At 40.7% G+C, this 13,807-nt stretch overlaps 1 protein-coding gene across 2 annotated transcripts in view; it reads left to right on the top strand.

The window, feature by feature from the left end:
• Positions 1–13,807, top strand: part of NTF3 (neurotrophin 3) — a 49,610-nt gene that overhangs the window by 16,819 nt on the left and 18,984 nt on the right. Inside the window, exon 2 of one of the 2 annotated variants that reach the window (XM_088055396.1) lies at positions 5,921–6,032. The exons of the other annotated variant lie outside the window; for it this stretch is intronic. Coding sequence (XP_087911522.1) covers positions 5,921–6,032 — 112 coding nt within the window. The remainder of the gene's footprint in view (positions 1–5,920; positions 6,033–13,807) is intronic. 2 annotated transcript variants of the gene reach the window in all.

Consider the following 13,807-nt stretch of genomic DNA (forward strand, 5'->3'; position numbering starts at 1 on the left):
TGAAGTACAGTTTGAGAGAGCAGAAACATTTTTTCATTAACAAAAAAAAAAAAAAAGAAAATAATTTTGCCAGTGGTCAGTGGTCAGTTCCACTTTTTGATTTTCTTTCCACAGTTACTACTTCAAGCTCATGCACTTGTAAGGGAATTTTGGACTTCAAGCTGAGGGTGGTTATTGTAAATTCATAAAAATAAGTATCAGTATGGAGACTTCTTGAAAATGGAGAGTTTTGGAGAGGATGGGACAAACCCATTCCACCCATTTATCACTACAGCCTGACACTTTGGAATACCTAGCCGAGCAAGGAAAAAGGTGATCAGGACCAATCACCAAAAGAGACACATGGCAGAACTGCTCCCCTTTTCTAAGAGGAGACCCTGCAGATCTTTTGGGATGCAGGAATCTTTGCTGGCAGCAGCTGGTAGGAGCTCAAAGAATGGAAAGGAGGATGAAGGGCTGCCAAAAGAGGCTCCAAAGTGTCTTGCTGTGACTCTGACCAAGTGCTTACAACAAACTGTCCAGGAGTAAGTTCCAGCTCAAAAAAAGCAGTCACTTCGTGGAGGTTATTTGGCATGTCTGCCTGAATAACAAACACACTGGGGTGGTGGCAGGGCTGTCATAATTCACTTAAAACTTGTACTCAAAGCTAAATTTCACCCTTACAGAGACCCAGCTTTGAGGTCTTCTTCCTCTTAGGGCCTATTTTTCCAGGAGCTCAGCCTTAGTCCAGCCCCCTACCCAGTCTTGTAACAGAGTGAGCTTCAGACAGAAAGAAAAAGGGAATTCACTGAATATTTTAATATTTTTGACATATTCATTCAGTTCCCCACACCTTAATGCTCTTCATTGATCCAGTGATATCTGGGCCATGTGTGGTGGTGCCAGCAGTTTCCAAAATCGTGCAAATACCCATGAAACATGGCTTATTATGCATAGCTTGGCAGTTCAGTGTAAAGAGTCTGCCAAAAGGAGACAGGAGCCTTATCAGAAAGAGACAGGAAATTCTCAAGCAAATTTGGGAGTTGACTTTTGAGTTAGGAGTGTTGACAGGCGCAGATCCCTCTGTCTGGCAATTACCAATTCTTCCTCTCATAGCTACAAGGAAAATCCAAGTACCTTGAATTTTGACTGGGCAGGAAGTGTGTCCAAGACCTGATTCTCCAGAGCCATTCCACTTCTGCAGTTCTGGTTCTGACCTCAGACCAAAAATGCAAGGGTCACATTTCCCTGCTCCAGAGATCCCAGACCAGCTTTTGTTGCTTATGGAAGATTTCCACCCAAACATGGTAGAAGTTTCTAAATATGTCTGACAAAACTATGACATTGTCAAAATGTGAATGAAACATTTAATCTGAATATAAAACCTTGCCTAGGAAATGTGAGAGGTGCTGTTCCAAGTTGGCAGGTTGGTTTCCCTGTCAGGTGTGTGGGTTTCTTTGTTTTGTTTTCTCAGCCATACATCACTTGGCTCTGCCAAATACCTAGATAGCTGGGATCAGCTCTAGCCATGAGGATGTTAATCTCTTTGTTTTAGTGTCTTATAGGATTGCTTCAGCACTAGACAATGCATTCAGACACTGGAAGGAGTAGGATCGGACACAAGGTGAATGACAAACTCTCTTGAAGTGGAAAACTTGCTTGATTTTCTGCTAAATTATTCTGTCCCTATTGGCAGTTTGCTATTTCCACAGACTTGGCTCATAAATATTGGATGTCTGCCTAGCTGGGAAATTGCATTTCCATTTTCAACACCTGCTATGTGCTAGACTTCTATGAGAGTGCTTAGCTGGCTCTCTGCAAAGAGGGGGTGCTTACAGTTAGTGTTGTTACCTGTGAGTGTCTTTAAAACGTGCTTAATACTCACCCCAGTTTTACCTTTCCAAGACAACTCCAGTTTTCTATGGATTTTGAAGTATTGGTGAGATTCTCACCAGATTTTGTGTTGTTCTTACACCACCGTATCTCATGCAGACATAAAAGATTCCATGCTCTTCCCTTATAATCCCAGGCTCGGATATTCCTGTCTGGTATCTCCTCCACACTCAGCTTTCACATTTTGTTTGTTCAGGAGTGTTTAGGAAGAGCCAATGTTTGCATTTCATGGCACTGTATGCATAGAGGCCACAGAGAATTCAGCAGATCCACTGAGGTGTTATGTAAACAGAGGATATTTATGATAATTGTAATTATACGCGGTTGCATAGAATTACTCATGGAAGCTCGGAAACCATCGTTGCATATTTTGTTTACCAGATCTCAATAACTATTTTAGTAAGACAGACAGGCTCAGGGCTAAATTCATTCCCTGACAAGCTAGCAAACCTGGGTTTCTGCCCATACGTAGCATGGGTACAGAATCAGTGTCATATTCTGGGATTTTCTTACACAATGAGGCATAAATAAGCAAAGGAAGAAAAATAGTTTAGGAAAAACTTAAGCCAGTTGTTTTTATGGTAGGTTTTGGGGGATTTTTTAAAGATCTGTTATCTTTTGCTGTCCAGTGTGTTTGCAAAAACAATGAATTCAGAAGTAGGCATTAATGGAAAACCTGAAATAACATATCACAGTGTTTCTGTGCAAGTTTTGTCATCTATTGATCATAAATTTATAAATACATTTTTGTGCATGAAACACACCTCCCTCTCCTCTTGCAGCAGCCCTGGGAATCTCATAGAGTAAAAGATTCAGTCAAGAAAATCACATAGAATCATAAATGAAAATAAAGAGATCACCATTTCCTTATTCACAAACTCTTCCCTGTAAATAAATGCCTGTTTATCCTGTTCTCAGCTGCCTCCAGTGATGAAAATTGCATGTTTCCTAAGCAACCTGTTGCTGTTAGAAGGACACCCTATGCCTGCCTGGTCCTTCAGCCAAGCAGTTTCTATCTTGCTTCACTGCCATGTTAAGATGGACAAAAATCTGTTCTAGCCACTTGAGCTCATGGGGTTTTGGCTCATATCTTAATTTTCTCCTCATGTAATAGTCATTTAGAAAGAGGCACAAGTGCAGGTCTCATTCTGTAGCAAGGCTATATTAGTAACAGGATTAGGCTGGAAAATTAAGACACATTTGCTGAACAGGTCATTGGTGTTTTCCTGAACCTTAAGATCTCTTACTTTCAATTGCACAATTCAGATTCGTTCTAAGGTTGAAGCACTTGAGGTCCCTCTCCACTTTTACATTTTTGGTAGTGCTGGAACCAACAGCACTGTGCAAAGCCTCACCTGCTGCTTCTCACAACTGCATCACGTAGGCAAAGTTCCTCCTCCATCTGGTACAACCATGAACAGTAGAAGGGTAGAGCTCAAATGACTGATGAGCAAAGTGGCAGGAGATTGCTGTACTTAATGCATTTGTTGCTATAGCCTTCAAGTATGGGTTTAGCTTACAGCTGGTGGAAGAATATTGCATGAAAATGCAATTTCCTGCTTCTCAGACTGAGTGAAATACACCTGGGAGTGAACAGGACTAGGGAACACAATTGTCTGGAGTCCCTGAAATGGAGGCTGGGTGGCACATGAGCTTTGCTGCTTGTCACAGGAACACATTTATCTGCTGTGTTCTTTCCTCTGGGCTCTGCTAAAGGTTATCACTGCCCCGGCTTTTATGCTAGTTTCAAACATTTATGCATTAATCATCAGAGATATGGCACTTTTCCTTGCAATGTCTGCATATTTACTGTCTTGCATGACATATGTATATATCATTACTGGATGTTGATAAGAACAAACGAGAAGGAAATATTTAACAGACCCAAACAAGCACTATACTTAGTATGTGATTTATAGGCTTAAAATGGAGTCCAAATGCTAGTGGTGGGAGCCCTGCAAGCTCCATGTGCAGTATTGTGTTCTGCATCAGCACTTAAAAATGAAAAATTAAACATCAGCTCCATTTACTTGGGCTACAGTGAATAACTTCAGTGCTTTATGAATTACTGAGGTGTGCTTACATGCCAAACTAAAAGCAAACTTAAAAAAAACCCCAAACACCTACAAGAAAACTCTTCTCTTCACTTGACAAGACTTTTTGAGTCAGAGAGTAACATGTGCTTATGCCATCACAGTCTGGATAAGGCACAACAGAGCATTGCAGAGTACATGAAAACAAATTAATTCACTGGGAAAGTCCTTTGCAGGTCACTCCTGGAAGGCAAAGAAAGCAATCTCCATGTTCACTCTTCCCCAAAATAATGACCCAGCAGCATTTCAGAAGGTCAAGGGGTCTCAGAAGGAGGTGGAACCAATGGAAAAACTTTCCAGTGTCAGACTTTCATCTGTAACTAGAGATTTAACTAGGAAAGGAATGAAGGAGAGGAGTGGAGAGGAGTGGAGAGTTTTCATACAAAAGAAAAACACAAACAGAGAGAACCTGCCTTCAGAGAAAGCAAACAGTACTGTTCATTTTCTGACCACTCTGAAAGCAAAGATGTTAGAACCCTATAGACCAGTCCACATGAAGTTAGCGGAGAGATTCCTAAGTATTTTGGTAGACTTTGGGGTTATGCTGAACTTTTGATGTTTCATGGGCAGGCTGCTGGCATGTGGGATGGAAGGATCCAGTCCTGCCCATTTTATTCCAGAAATTAAGCAGCTGGTCACAGTCCTAGGGGTTCACGGCCTGCTTATCCCATGGAAAAAAAATAGGTAGGCTTTCGGGATGCTGACAATTTTCTTGTTCTCTCCCCTTCCCAAGACCTGTGAACTGGAAAGCAGGCTCAAATCAAGATAAAATGTTAAGGCAGATAGGAATCAAGAGCAAGCTATGCTGGCTAGTGCATGGGGAGACAAGAGGCATCACTGAGATGGAGTGTTTACAGAAAAAAAATCTCACAGCTCATATTTGTATTATGCATTTATAAATTCCTGGAACTCATTTTTATATGGTTTTTGATTAATGGCTGTGCTGCAGTTCAGCTCCAGGCCTATTGAACTTACTGTAAGGGAACTGAGCAAGCCAAATATGAGCACTACTACTGGACTATGATTTAAAGGTGGTTCTTTGTTCAAAGGCATTGTTGGGGCAGCTCTGCTTATTGTACACATCTCAAAGTCAGAGCAGGGCCTCTCATCAGCCTTCTTAAAATCAGAGTCAGGGTTATGTTTGTCTCAGGTACTTCCACAGCAGAAGAGCTGAAGAGCAGTGAAAAGTGCTGTGATTTCCCCAACACCTTTACAGCAAAGCAGGTGCAGATCTTGTTGATGTATGAATTATCCTAATTACATATTTATGTCACTTCCATCACAGTATCTTCCAGGAGCATGGCCAAATGCTCCATTTCCTTGTGCTGGTGTTGCATGCCAAGTGTTCCCACACTGTGGTATTAGACATTACTGCTGTTTCTCCCACACTTCAAAGAAGACATCTGTGGTTATGGCTGGCAAATGCCAACTTAATTGTTGATTATCATGGTAATGTAGTCAAAGCAGTCTCAGTTCTGCTGAGGTGGGAGTCACTTCATTAAATATAGTCCTTATGGCAATTAGGATTTGTGAGGCGAAACGGGATGCGTGTAATTCATTGGTGTGCCAACTGGAGACAAATTAAGGCAATGTGAAAAAAACAACAACAACAAAAACCCACCCAAAACTGGATGGGAAACCTAAAGATTTGCCAGCATTGAGAGAAATATCAACAGACCACACCATGGTCTGTGGTCTTCCCAGACAATGCAGCTTTCAACTGCAAGGTGGAATCACTTTAGAAGGTGAAATATCTGTTTGATCCCAGAGGTGGGATGGAAGATCAGGATCCTTGGCATATTTCACCCAGCCTCCTGCAATCACTTCTAGCAAGAAATAAAACAAAAGATTGATAATTATTGTTGATAATGCAAATCTTTAAAAATACAAGGGACCCTTTGAAAACATAGGATCTAGGCAATTAAATGTCTCACCTCTCTTCTTTCTGAGTGTAGCAGAAGTTTGAAGCTCCGTGTCTCTTCTTCCATGCACTTTGTAACAACAACAACAAAAAGGAGGTCACCCACCCCTGAACAAAGAATAAATTCTGGAAAACTGAATTTTCAGGTAAAAATTAATACTGTAAAATTGTTTCTAAGAAAGAGTTTCTCCTCTAGGGGATTGGTTTTGTGTTTATAAAGACAAGAAACAGTTGCAATGATGCTGGATTACTAAATAGACCCAGACCAAAAAAAAAAAAATAAAAAAAAAGAAAATTAGGAAGTATAAAGTTGCTGAAATTAATTTAATTACACTTATGCAGTGTAATGGGCTTGACATGACAAGCTTAGTCTAGCTTTAATGAAAATGTTACTTGTTTTTATGACTGCTTGCACTTGGATGAATGTCCTTTATTGTTAAATATAAGTATTATACATATAAAATTATCGTGATCTATTTATGGCAGAATTACATCAAATTTTTTTTAATTGTTTTTTTTCATTACTCATCCTCAATTGACTTCATTTTTTCTTAGCTCTTTTTAATTTCTTTGAGCTTTGCAAAGCATAGTGGCTGTGATTTCCTACTTGGGGCACTATTTTGAAAGATCAACTGTGTGGAGCGGCTCACGTGTTTCCTTTTAAAGAAAACTTTAATTCATATCTGTTGAAGTCCATGCTTCCAGATGATTCAAATATAAAGTAGCATTTGTCTTGCCATGCCACACTGTGATGGTTCAGTCACAACTGGAGGCTGTTGAGCAGATGAGACCCTGATTTGGTATTTCAGAAGTCCCTGCTGCACAATTTAAGGGTGCCAAGTGGGTCAGCCATCAGTCAGACACTGCACCAGACAGTCAAGCTGCAACAGGAGTGACAAGCAGTCATAAAGTTGCCATTTTCATGGGAGATTTTTTTAAAAATAAAAATTATTTAAAAAGTACAATCTGAGTACATTAACCCTGGAGAAAAAAAAGAGGTGCTTTAAAGAGGAAAGGAAAAGCTGTTGAAAATGTGTTCATATATCTATAGACTGTCAAGATTTTGGATCTATACACATTCTCAGGCTTTCAAAGCAGGAACGACATGAGGTTATGTCTTTGAAAGTACCAGAAGTTAGAGTTTAGCTTGAGGATGCAGATCATTCACACTGGATAGTTCAGGTTCACAAACTGGTGATCTGTGCCACCTTGGATGCCATGCCTGGGAGTATTGGGGAGCAAAAGGTGGAGGAGCCACAAGTAACCTCACTCCTCACCTCCCAGAATTTAGGTGTCCTTGACACAGCGTTGAGATGAACAATGTGAAGAGATGAGAGTCTCCACTGCTTGGTCTCACTGTGGGTTTGGTGGGTTTAGGGGATAAATTCCAGTCTCCAGTATCTTAACATTTGGTATGACTGAAAACACGGAGGATTAGGGAATACCAGAGGGATTGTGTATTTTCATCTTGACTCATTAAGTAATTCTGAGTAAGTGCTCCCAAAGGTTTCCCCGGGGTTTTTTTTATCAGTCCAATTCAATCTTTCCAAAAGGAGACAGACAGACTCCCACTAACTTCTGGAGCTGGACTGAAATGTGCTGCATGCAGAATACACAGCTGTTTGCTTAGAAACATGAAAATAGCTAAAATCATATCAGGGAAAGTGCATGGAAGCTCATTAATTGAAATTGGTTTTGTTTGAGTTGTATTCATGTGATGATTCATATTTCTGGCTGTCAATTACAATCCAATGACCAAAAGAAAAGTCAGAAAAGATTGAGAAAAACACAGGATCACAGTCTCTGATTATGTCATGTAACCTGTGTGACAGGAGAACAAGGACAGTCTGTTTTTGGGATCAGTGAAACTATGACTACTTAACGCTATGCATACTTGTAATTTACTTCTCTGTGTCCATTCTTAGGGTGATAAGATTTTTTTTCATTGAAATACTTTCAGAACTAGATACAATTTTCATGCTTTCCTGTGAGAGTTATGAAAATGGGAGGACTTGCTGAAACATTGCAGTGATTCATTCCATCCCTAACCAAGAGACATACTTTTTTGCAGAACAAAATTATCAGCAAAAGGTAATTCTACACAGACTGCATGTGCTAAATCCCTTAGTGTTCCTATTTATCTGTGTAGGGAATATAAAACCAGATTCTCTTTTTTATCAGTCCCACATTCCAGGGAAGCTGCGTCTTTGACAGACTACGTAGGAGCAGGACTTTCCCAGCTAGTAGATGCACCCATCCCATTAATTCTCCTCAGACACCTATCCTGTCCAAAAATGTTGAGCCATTTTCTAAGGCCATCAAAGGACAGGGGATTTAAAGTAATTGTCACTTCCCAGAGTGTTAGAGAGCTCTTTAGTTATTCATCCTGAAAACTGCAAAGGCACCAAAACATCTTTGTCAACTGAGGGGGTTGAGCACTTCTACCAGAGTTTGGAAATCCCTCCTCTCATACTGGTTTTCCCCATTTTTTTCTGGAGTGGATGATTCACTGAAAGGAACTGAATGTATTTGTGTTCTTTCTTGAACCAAGATCTTGTCTAAGCCATCACTGTGAGGTTTTACATGTAGGAGGGGCAGATCCACAAGAAAACTTCATTACTGTGATCACCTCAAACGTTTTCACACTGATAACAAAGGGAGTCTGCACACACAGTTTCTATCGTTACACATGGCCATGTAAACAGTTACAGAGAATTAAGAGGGTCACTTTTTTTAAAAAACTGAAATTGATTCTGCGTGTCCTTATGTAAAAACAAATAAAGATCTGGGATCAAAAATTAGTGTCTGGATAAATTTCGTTAGCAAAATTGGTATCATGGTTTACACAGACAAGCCAAAATATGTGAAAGTCATGTTGGATGGGGGTCTGAACAGCCTGGGATAGTGGAAGCTGTCCCTGCCCATGGCAGGGGGGTTGGAATGAGATGATCTTTAAGGTGCCTTCCAGCCCAGGCAGTTCTGTGGTTCTGCGATCCTATGATCCACTAAAACATCAGCAAACCCCCCTCCCTGCAATTATCCTCCTGGAGGTGAGGGCTGAGTGAGTGCACACCTTTCTCAAACACTTTTTCAAGCTGCCCACATTCCACTCAATCACTGTCTGCATCAATCATGAGTCTCAGAGGTCTGTGTCTGGCATCAGTTGTAGTTATGTTCATGCAAACCTTTATTACAGATATTCTGCAACTAGGGAAATAATGGCCAGCAAAAACATAGTTTTCCCTAGTTTTTATTTTTAGTTGTTGTGACACAGATGAATGAAATGTGCAGTTGAGACAAATATCTAGATATATTTTTGTCCATACTTGAATATATCCAGGGAACCTTGGGTACAAAGCTATCTTCATCTCCCACAGCAGCTCCCACCACAAATATAACCTCAGTTTTTACAGTAACCACAGTATCTCAATAGTATCATTGGGATTAATTACTTTCATTCCCATTTCACAGGTAGAAAAGTAGCTTAAAAAAGCTGTATTCTTCTTTTACTTCAGAACCACTAAATGCATTCTAGTTATAAAACAAATCTTTCAACTGTGCTACTGAATTAACCCAAATAAACCCATCTCAGACTAAAATGAACATGTTTTGTCTGTACTGGTGTAACATGTAGCAGTAATGCTGCAGGACAAAAAAGAAAATTAAAAAAAAAACTTAAGTTAATTTTAGCAGCATAAACAAGTCCTTAATATCTTTCCCAAACTTATAAAGGCAATTCCCAAGGGAGTTAGGAGCTGAACAAGGGTAGTGACTTAACCACTGGACACTCATTTCTGGCTAGCTGACCTCTGAGGAGGAATCCTGCAAAATTTTCAAGACCCACCAGCTTTTCCTTGGTCTCAGCAGGACTCAAAGTCCTGAGCGCTTGGAATGCCACAAACACAATCTGCACAATGCTGAAGCCAAGTTACAATAAGACCATGGGTGTTGGCAACATTTTTATAAACCCCTTTGAAAAGCACAATTTTAAATGTATTGTACATCATTCACATAGTTATGGTATATTTTTAATTATTATTGCAATAACATCTGGAGGCCTTGGTCAGGATCTGGCCTCACTGCCCCCAAACTGTTGAGATGCATCTTTTCTGTGTCATAGTGAATGAGACCCTGCAGAATTCCTCGTGTAAGGGGAGAGGAAATGGGGACATGCTTCTGGCATCTGGGGCTGGCAGGCAACCAGGATGCTGTGGGATTGTCCGATGGGCACAGGTCCAGCCAAGAAAAGGGCCACAGCACGAGGCTGCAGCTGAAAATAAAACCTTCTCCTAGGTCTGCTTTCATACCCAGCCCCATGAGGTGAGGCCAGTCAGCTGCAGGGCAGGGACACAACACTTCTCCTGCTCTATAACCTCAGTTAGTCCAGCCTGCAGTTTGTCCGAGCAGGAGATGCTTGATAAGGGCAGGAGGGTTGGCCTTCCCTGCTGGGGAGAGATGGGAGCATCACTTACTGCTCCACATCCAACAGTGCTCACATCCCAGCACAAAGCAAGACACCAGCCTCCCTCCCAAAAAGCTCAGAATCCAAGAGCTTTGAACACTCAGCTTAAGGAAACAAGACTGATGAGAGGAAGGGGTGTATTTCTGGATGGAGATGGGAGCTCTATTCCCAGATATGCACTCAGGCAGTCTATACCAGCAAACACAGCAGTAAGCTGTACTTGTAAATATATATTTTCACTTACTCAAACTGTAAACAGTGATGACAGCTGGGAGAAGAGCAAAGATGGGTAGGAGGGAGGAGAAGAGAGATTTTTTTTTTTTAATTTCTTATTAAGAAATTAAGTTGCCAGTCTCAGAACTGGTGAAAAAGTGTGCTGGCATCAAACCAAAACCAATGTGTCCTGCATGACACATGCTGACAATCAAGGTTCATTGTTTTTTCACTGAATGAGATAATTTCACAAAGCATCGGAGTATTTTCAGGTTAGGGCCAGATCCTCACAGTGATGCAAACCAGTGGGATGACTCAGTGCAGCTGAACTATAGAAGATCTGGCTTTCTAGGAAAAATTCAGGTGCCTGGATTGTCAGAGAAAATAGACTTTCAAGGCTTTTATATCCTTGTTCCTCAGATCCTGTGGATAACATTGTTAGATCTTACAATTCCACAGTAATGATATTATCCTTCAAGTCGTAGACTTCCTAAGGAAATCACAATAGTCTCACATTGTAATAAACACTCATACATCCCAGTCTCCCAAATTCCTGAAAAGGTTTTGAACCAGAAAAATCAAATCAATTAAATTCAAACCATGTGGAAGGAAGGCCTGTTAACTTCAAACAGTTAAACAATTTGTGCTTTTAAACATATTTTGTTTGTTTATTTGTTTTTAAGTCAAATAAGCTGTTTTGATCTGTTGAACCGAACCCAAAATATTTTCAGATGGTCAACTTGTAAACTTTTTGTCACATGTTTTTTCTTCCCAGATTCATGACTTTGAGACTCCCTTGGCTTTTAAGTGTCTCTTCTCAATTTTAAATAGTGGTTCAAACCCCCGTTAGGTTCTTTGTACCTGAGACAAGTTACAGAGATTTAAAGCATTTTCAACTCCTTGCAAAGCAGAAAAATTATAGTGCAACTCCAGTTTCTTCTGTACACTTAAAATATCACCACTTCAGCTTTGCAGGGCTCTAAGCAACAAAGCTGTAGTAGAGATGTAAAGCTCAATCACTCTCTGATAATTTTGCTCAATTTTCTGCATTCAAAGCCTGTCCTGCTTTGCCCACCTGAGCTAAAGTGTTCATGGACTTCTCTGGAGTAAGAAAGTACTTGTTTAACATGTGAAGGGGGGGGACTATGTTTTGCAGCTCTTCTTTCTTCTGTCAGCTGTTGTGCAGAGATGGTAGAGAGGAAAGAACATTTTGTATAGCTGCTCTTAGTGGAGGAGACACCAGGGGAAACTGGGGCTGTGGCAGAGGGAATGAAACAACTGTTGTGTGTTGCACAGACTGAGAGGGTCCAACAGAGAAAATGGGGCAAAATCCAGAAGTGCTTCTCCATGTCTCCATAGCCCACCTAACCCAATTCCCAGCAATTTCTGTCATACGAGTCTGATGTGCTGATACAGCCTGTGTGTCTTTCTCTAAGTCCCTCCTAATTAACTTTTCACTTGGCCACTGCTGAGAGAGGATCTCAAGGTGTTTAACTTTCACCAGACAGACAGAGTGAAAGGATGGAAGTGTTATTCCCCCTGAGAGAAGTCCAGCCAAGGGAGAGAATCTTGGAGCCATTGGTATCAGGCAATCCACGCAGCATAAAAATTTAAGAACATCCAAACTGCTGAAGGAGTTTCTGTTGCAGTTTGTTTTTTTAGGAAACCAAAGAATCTAACCACAAGTCACAGCATAAAACAAAAATCATTTTTGGTACTACTAAGGAAAGTGTGCTGCTGCAGGAACCAGCAGGTTCAGACCCAGAAGCTTCTCTGGCCTCTGCTTAAATTGTCTCCTTGCAGTCCAGCTCTGTCATACCACGGGCCTCCTGTGCACCTCAGGCAGGTCAGCTTCTCTGTTTGGCAGGAAGATTTTCACCTGCAAAACAAGAATCACTGGAGCACCATTCAGCCTAGTGGGAATATCATGACAGTAAATACTCTAAAATACCAAATCACAAGTTTCCTGAAGCTGAGGAGAAAAAAAGGACTTGTCTGGAGCCACAATTTGGCAGTTGCCTCTGCCAAAAAAGCTCTAATGGGATGACAGGAGATGACCAAAAAAAAAAAAAAGGATTTCAATTTCACCACCACCAGAGTCATTCCCTTTTCCAAGCATAAGCTGTACAACACAAGGACATTGCAACAACACGTGTGTCCATCCTGTATGGGTAAACCTCTGTCTGACAGACTTTTATTTAAAAAAATAAAATTAAAAAAACTAGCATAGATCTGGCCTGGGCTTACAGCATGTTTGCCAGGTTGAGTCCATCTGGAAAAAAACAGAGACACAAGCATGTATAGGTAGATGGAGCTGCCTTCCACAAGCAGAGACACTGAGAGAATAAAGATCCATCCCTGACAGATTCAGAAAGTCTTCTGCCCATGTGGCTGTGTCAGAGGCAAGAGGAAGCATGGGATCACAGAATCATAGGGTTGATAAGGTTGGAAAAGGCCTCTGATATCACCAAATCCAACTGGTAACCCAGCAGCTCCAGGGTCACCACTAAACTGTGTGAGTGCCATATTCACATGTGTTTTCAACACTTCCATGAATGGTGACTCTGCCATTTCCCTGGGTAATCTGTTCCAATGCTTTACAACCCTTTCTGTGGAGAAATTTTTCCTAATATTGCAGCCCCTGATTGATTCTGCTTTACACCAGTGCCTCTGATACAGGATCAGTTAAAATTTCATGGCTGAGCTGGTGCAACTTTTCTATGTGATCCTTTTTAAAACAGTTTGATTTTTTTTTCTCCACCAGGAGAACAAACAGAAACTGGACTGATAGCATGCAGATTAACCCACTGAAAAGGCATCATGTCAGGATCATGGTTTGGAATATTTGAAGAATGGGAATATTGATAGAACAGAATCAGAAAGAGTGGGGGCCCTTCTTTTGTCACTTGTGCTTAGTTTGCACAAGTTTCACTTTATCACCTGCAGTGGAATTTCTCCCAGTCTAAACCAGTGTTAGAAAAAGAGGTGAGGCACAGGGAACACCAAGAGTGAGAATTTTTGAATTAGTAAACTGAACAATCTGGACCATATTTAAGCACAGACATTTCATACACAGAAGACTGATGGGAAGGCATAAAGAAAAAATAAAAAAGCTTGTGAAGATGCTAAATGCACTTTATTCCAAAAAATAAGATCAAAAGAAGTGTTTGAGCCAGAAAAAATTATGTTGTATGCAAAGCATAAAAAAAACAACTGAGCAAAAACAAATCCTCCTTGGCATTTACT

This window comes from Pseudopodoces humilis, chromosome 5, assembly GCF_049639895.1.
Source record: "Pseudopodoces humilis isolate 2021_Gansu_Grassland_sample_001 chromosome 5, ASM4963989v1, whole genome shotgun sequence".
Taxonomy (NCBI): domain Eukaryota; kingdom Metazoa; phylum Chordata; class Aves; order Passeriformes; family Paridae; genus Pseudopodoces; species Pseudopodoces humilis.